At 51.2% G+C, this 6,651-nt stretch overlaps 1 protein-coding gene across 1 annotated transcript in view; it reads left to right on the top strand.

Moving 5' to 3' along the window:
- The first annotated feature begins 2,305 nt into the window (after window positions 1-2,305).
- FOXK1 (forkhead box K1) overlaps window positions 2,306-6,651 on the top strand; it is an 81,635-nt gene continuing 77,289 nt past the window's right edge. The window contains exons 1-2 of the mRNA XM_077758843.1: window positions 2,306-2,455; window positions 4,433-4,485. Of these exons, the coding sequence (XP_077614969.1) occupies window positions 2,306-2,455; window positions 4,433-4,485 (203 nt within the window). The remainder of the gene's footprint in view (window positions 2,456-4,432; window positions 4,486-6,651) is intronic.

Below are 6,651 nucleotides of genomic sequence, written 5' to 3'. Positions count from 1 at the left end.
CTCACAATTGCATTGCAGCTGCCGGCTGCTCGTTAAAATTAGTATTTCTCTGGAGTTTGCCCACTAGAGCAACATCTATTAGATGCCTACTGTGTGCTGGACGCTGCTCCAGGCTGTAAGGGGCCTGGGTCACGTGTAGGGAAGAGGCAGCTCTAAACCTGGTTAACTTATCAGGAAAAGCCAGAAAGTACTTACCCTGAAGGTCAGGCTGATGGTACTGTAACAAGTGGTCGGGGCCGGGTGCAAATACACAAACATGACTTCATTACAAATTTCTCTGAAACCAAGCATGGGCAGCGCACCATCTACAAAGAATGGTAAAACAAACACTGCTCTTTCTTGTAAATCTCTTAGAGCCCGCTGATGCTCAGAGAATGCTTTCGTTTATGTTTGCTGAATTCTTTTATTATTATTATTTATTATTTTATTATTTTAGAGAGCGTGGGAGGGGGAGGAGAAGGGCAGAGGGAGAAAGAAAGAATCTCAAGCAGGCTCCACACCCATTGAGTGGGACATGGGGCTCCATCCCATCATCCTGGAGTCTCCACTCAAGCTGAAATCAAGGATCCCACACTCAACTGACTGAGCCACGCAGGTGCCCCTATCTTCCCTTCCACGAGTAATTCTTTTTCTTTTCTAATATTTTTTTTTAATATTTTTTATTTATTTCTAGGAGAGAGAGAGAGAGAGACAGCGTGAGCAGGGGAGGGTTAGAGAGAGAGGGAGTCACAGACTGAAACAGGCTCCAGGCTCTGAGCTGGCAGTCAGCACAGAGCCCGATGCGGGGCTCGAACCCACGAACCGCGAGATCATGACCTAAGCGAAAGTCGGACACTTAACCGACTAAGCCACCCAGGCACCCCATCTAATATTTTTTTTAAGAGAGAGAGAGAGAAGGCAATAGGCAGAAAGAGAGGGAGACACAGAATCCAAAGCAGGCTCTAGGCTCTGCGCTGTCAGCACAGAGCATGACATGGGACTCAAACTCACAGACTGAGCCACCCAGGTGGCCCTGCGTAATTCCTAAACCCATAGCCAGTCTCTAGTTGAAATTCACCAGTGATCCGTCAAACTGAGTTGCTTCCCAATAAACTTGTCATTAAATGTAATTAATATGTGATACGAACATTGGTTGATATTATGTTAATGAGTAAGACAGAAATGAAGCCAAAACGACAGAATTTCATCAGTGATGTGAACAAATTCTTGGCCAAATTGGACCATGGTTTTCCAATAGTGGACAAATATAGCTTCTCCTCAGTGTTTTGTGCTGTTTACAATATAAAGGATACAGGCTTGACACATTTTTGTCAAAATGTTGACAACATTTTAAATTCAACTACATTGTTAATTTTCTCCCTTTAAGTCTAGCCTGGGATTTGGGGAGAGTTTTCCACCAGGGGTCAGATGGGAAATATTTTAGGCTTTGCCAGACACACACAGCGTCTGTCAAGTATTCTTGCTCTTGTTTTGTTTTTTACCACCCTTTGAAACCGTAAAAGCCATTGTTAGCTCCACCAAAGGCCAGATTCAACCTTCAAGCTCTGAGCTATAGCATTTTCAGATTTCCACAATATAAATATTTTTCTGATGGCTGATTTCAGGCGGCCAATGTGGGTGTGTGAACCAACATGGAGTGTGTGAATGCAGGCTTGGGAATGGGATTCCCAACATGTGGATCCAATAGATGGAAATAACCTAAGGCACGTAGGTCACGGTAGGATAATTGGGAAGTAATATGTTTTGAGACCTTGTTACCAATAGCACTGATTTCACTGTAAACTTCTATAATTTAATATTTAATCATGTCTATTTAACCACAAGCCTGCAGAATCCCTGAAAATTTAACATTTGATTCTCACGTGCCAGCTCCAGCTCGCACCGCCCTCCCCTCCACATAGAGATGGAGGGTGGGGGGTGGTAAGCAAGGCTTCTGAGTTGGTCGGGGATGTTCATGTAGGCGCACCCCAAGGTGACCCCCCCAGTTACTCAATGCCCTGTGTCATCCCCTCCCCGTGAGTCTGAGCTGGACGCATCATGTGCTTCTAGCCAATAGAATTTGCTGGATGGGCGAGGCTGTCATTCCCTTCATCGTGTCCCATCATATGTGAAGGATGATGGACGGCACGCCCATCACGCCCTTGATCCCATGATGTCTGGAGACCGACTCTCCTGCTGGCCTTGCAGGAGCAACAGCCGCGTGAAGAGCCCCTGGAGAGGGCCAGGTGGCAGGGGACTCTCGGCAGCCTCCAGGACCCGAAGTGGGCCTCCACCAACAGCCAGGAGGAAGCAGGGACCCTCGGTCATGTGGTCACAAGGAAATGCATCTGCCAGCAACCTGAATGAGCTCGAAAGAGCGGAGCCTCTGGTCAAGAACACAGCCCAGCCTTCACCTGGGGACCCTGAGCTGGATGGCGCCCAGCAGAGCCGTAGCTCCTGCTCCATAGAAACCGAGGTAACAAGGGTGTGTTTCATAAGTTACTAAATATGTGCTCGGTTGTTACTCTGTTGCTCAGTTGTTACACTGCAACAGAAAGTGAATACATCATTATTCGCTACGTGTATGCACCTTTCTGTGTGTGTGTGAGAGAGAGAGGGTGCCTGTTACATTTCTGGATTTTAAAAAGCTTAGGGGGGAAATGTAAATATTACACAATAAAAATAGAGGCAAGAATTGTAGCCCACTGCTGGCCCAGAACACTCTGAGGAAACTCGAGGTGGGTTTCAGTTTGGGGCGGGTTCCGCCCTCTCTCCCTAATGACACTGTCCTGAGTCCATGGCCTGTGCAGCAGGTTTGAGGGAGCTGAACTCCTGTGTCTTGTTTTCTTTAAAAAAAAATTTTTTTAATGTTTTAAAACATTTAGTGTGAGCAGGGGAGGGGCAGAAAGAGAGGGAGACACAGAATCCGAAGCAGGCTCCAGGCTCTGAGCTGTTAGCACAGAGCCCAATGCGGGGCTCAAACCCACAAACCGTGAGATTGTGACCTGAGCTGAAGTTGGACGCTTAACCGACTGAGCCCCTCAGGCGCCCCTCCTGCGCCACATTTCCACCTCCGTCCCAGAGCTTCCCACCTCCCTGTGCCTCTCAACAGGTCTCTGTGTCCTCACTCTTCAAGTGGAGGTGACCGTAGTGCCTGTCTCATGGGACGCAGGACAGGACTCGGTGAGGCTGCCATCATCCCCAGTTGCCCCCACCAGTTATGGAGCCATCATGGGGGCGGGGAGGGGGACTGATCCCAGCAGGGCACGGACAGGTCTCTACCATGTGTGGTGAGTGATTCAGGAACCTAAGTCAGTCACTGTCTACCGTTCCCTGAGCCATCCAGGAGAGGTCAGGTGTCTGTTTGGTAGGAGTTTCCAGAAAAGGGTTCTTACCTTCTAAGGGGCAGCCTTGAGAGGGGAAGGTCTTTCCTTCTCCAGAAGCCACAGGAGAGGGTGAGCTGTGGTGGCCATGGTGCTTCCCGATGGCCACAGGAGGAGAGCAGATATCATCTTCATCGGAGGAGGCTGGAGCCATGGGGTCAAGCCGCCCTGAAATTCCCCCTACATCCAGATGCCAGGCATGTGGACAGACACATTGGTGTTGTTTAGACCTGTCTGAGTTGAGCTTTATGGTAGGTGACAGCTGAACTTGAGTCCTGATCAGGTGGTCGTGGGAAGCTGTTATGCTGGGGATGGGGGAGTGGGGACGTGAGGGATAAGAGACACTAGATGTTGGATCCCGTGTTGACAGCTCCCCCTAGAGTTGGGCACAGCGGGCGTGGCAGGTTGGCTACCATTCGATCAGAGCCAGATCCCCGTGAGGCGTTCTACGTGCTGGCTACCATCTGCCAGCAGCTTGACCTTGGATTTCCCACCTCCAGAACTGTGGGAAGCAGCATCTGTTATCTGTAAGTCCAGGCTGTGGTATGCTTGTTACAGCAGCTGAGCTGACAAACACACTCCCCACATCAACCAGAATGCTCCATTCCCTCAGAGGTCTCACCACGGGGCACTTTTGTGCTAAGGAGACATCGCCGTTGGGTGTGCTGCTGCCAGCGCTCCGTGCAGGGCCCCCGCATACTCCAAGTGGTGCTAATGCCCATTCAACCTCAGGGACGAACGCAGACAGGAAGCATCGAGCCAGCGTGGGACCCACACCGGCCAGGGGTTCTGGGCCTCGGCCTCCTGGCTGTTGCTTCACTTCCTGCTTTAACTCAGCTGTGCCTTGTCCCTGTCCTCCCACTCCCCTGAGGCAGGCCCTAGATTCCCCTGCGGTCATAGACAACTGGTCCCCAATCCAGGCCCGTAGGTGTCCCCTGGCCACAGAAGCCTGGAGGCCCGGCCGCCTTGGCGCCTCTGCGGAGCAGACTTCCTGCACCCCTTCCCCGCGAGCCCACATGTCACCGTCGCTGGCACTGCTCCTTGTGCCTTTGCCCTTCTCTCGCCTGCAGGATCTCGCGACAGAGAACGGGGTCTCTCGGCCCTGGCCCAGCCTGACCACTTCGTGAGGCCCCGGACCCTGCTTTGCCTGCCAGACTTGAGCCCCCTCCCCGCAGGAGAGAGCTCCCGCTAACCGCCCGGTCACCCAGGGCTCTTCCCAGACCGGCGTGGGGCTCGAGGCTGGCCTGGCAGTGAGTGACCTAGCAGCCGAGAGCCAGACGCCCAGCCACAGCCAGGCTCTGCTTTATGGGCCCGTTTTTTTCTGCCAAACAAAGGCCCTGGCCGCCTGGGAGCTCCTGCTGCTGCTCTATTGAAATCTCGAGGCGGCTCCCTATTAATCACTCCCTCTGGTGCCTCAGAGGCCAAAAAGAGTCAAACAAAACCTCTTTTCTAAGCAGGAAGAGCTTTCCAGAGGCCTGAGCAGAAAGATTCCCCAGCCCTTCTCCAGGATAACACTAGCAAGATGCCAGGCCTCCTGGACTCACACACACAGGCAAGAATAGATGCCCGGGGCAGGGGTGGGGTGGGGGTGGGGGAGTCCCCAGAGCCTCTGTGTGCTCTGCATACGAGGCAGAGGATGACTGGTAAGGGGTCTCGCCCGCATGTGGCCCCTTCCTTGTTTTATTTTAAGAACCAGAAAGACCCAATCAAATTATTTTTTTGAAGCAGCCACATATGAGAAAGATGAGAGAGAAAAAAAATCCCATGCCACTCCATCCTCTGACATAACCTTGACCCCCAACCCCTGCGCCTCTCTTTTCTTCTGATGTTGCCGCTGTGCGTAACCAATGACTGATACTGCATTTAGGCATCATCCTGTAAGCATGAAGTTCCTGGTCTTTTTAAACAGGAACACGAGCCATCCTTCCCCAAGACAAGTCCTCGTTGCCCAGGGACCAGACCTGACATCTGCAGGCCTGCCGTTTGGACTGTCCTGGAGCAGAGAGAAACGGCCGGTGTGGGGGTCCCCATCAGGACGAGGAGCAGCAGCCCTAGATCTCTGTGCCTCTGCACAGAAGCACATTCCTTTCCATAAACATTTAATTTAAAAAAAAAAAAAAAAGGAAGGAAGGGAAAAAAAAACCTCGCTCAAAGAACATCTGAGCACCATCCTGTTCCCATGAGGGCAGAAGCGTATCAAACAATCATATCCTATTAGCCTGGAAAATCAGATGGATAAAGATGCAGTTCATCGTAAAGGCCTCCTCCTTGGCCTGACAGTATAGGGATGCGGCTTCCCTGTGGTTTGGGCACAGCGGGAGTCCCATGAATCTAGAGGAGGTATGGCTTGGGGCTCCTGGGGGCTCAGTCAGGTAAGCATTGGACTCCTGCTCAGGTCACGATCTCAAGGTCCGTGAGTTCAAGCCCCGCATCAGGCTCTGTGCTGATAGCTCGGAGCCTGCTTCGGATTCTATGTCTCCCTCTCTCTCTGCCCCTCCCCTGCTCTCTCTCTGTCTCTGTCTGTCTCTCTTTCAAAAATTAACATTAAAAAACAATTTTTTAAAAACAGGTATGGCACAGGCCTCGGGGAAGAATGGGGAACACGTAGCATCATCTCACTAGGAGATCAATGCGGTGCCTCAACCCAGGAGGGCAGACGCTCTCCTTGCTGAAACAGTCAACCCAAGAGTCAGATTAGGTGGCTTGATTTGTGACCAGCAAGGCCTGTTCGCTCCTTAAAGGTTAACAGAATAAAATGACTGGAAATTAGTCCAGCCTAACGCACACTGTCATCAAATAGCAGGGAGATCCTAGCAGGGCAGTGAAAAAAGAATACTTCTGCAACCCTGCCATTGTGAGGTGTTTTTTTTAATTAAAAAATTGACACTATTAATGGGAGAGATGATTAGGATGATAGTTCTTCCCTTCTTCCTGAGGATCCGTCACACTGGTTAAGGGAGGAAATTTAAGGGACAGCTTAGGGGGAGGGGAGGGCAGATCACTATTATTCCAGGAAGCGCTCAGGCACTCGATGCCTTACCTGTTTGAAAAATGCCACTAATATTGGAAAGCTTTGTGTTCTGCTTTACGGTTTGCAGCACAGGGTCCCCTCCCCCCGGCAACACACACACACAAATCAGAGTTGTTCCTCCCACCCCATCCTCGACAGGCTTCCTCTCCCCCGGACTGAGGAAGAGAGCAGAAGGAGGCTACGCCTTTGCCCCAACTTCACAGTCCACCAAGTGGACACGGTGAGTAGTGTTGGCACTTAGATTCTCAACTCCCCGTT

The sequence above is a fragment of the Crocuta crocuta genome, unplaced genomic scaffold (assembly GCF_008692635.1).
Source record: "Crocuta crocuta isolate KB4526 unplaced genomic scaffold, BGI_CrCroc_1.0 scaffold273, whole genome shotgun sequence".
Classification (NCBI taxonomy): Eukaryota; Metazoa; Chordata; class Mammalia; order Carnivora; family Hyaenidae; genus Crocuta; species Crocuta crocuta.
The sequence above is the reverse complement of the archived record's forward strand: the minus strand, read 5'-3'. Positions and strand labels throughout refer to the sequence as shown.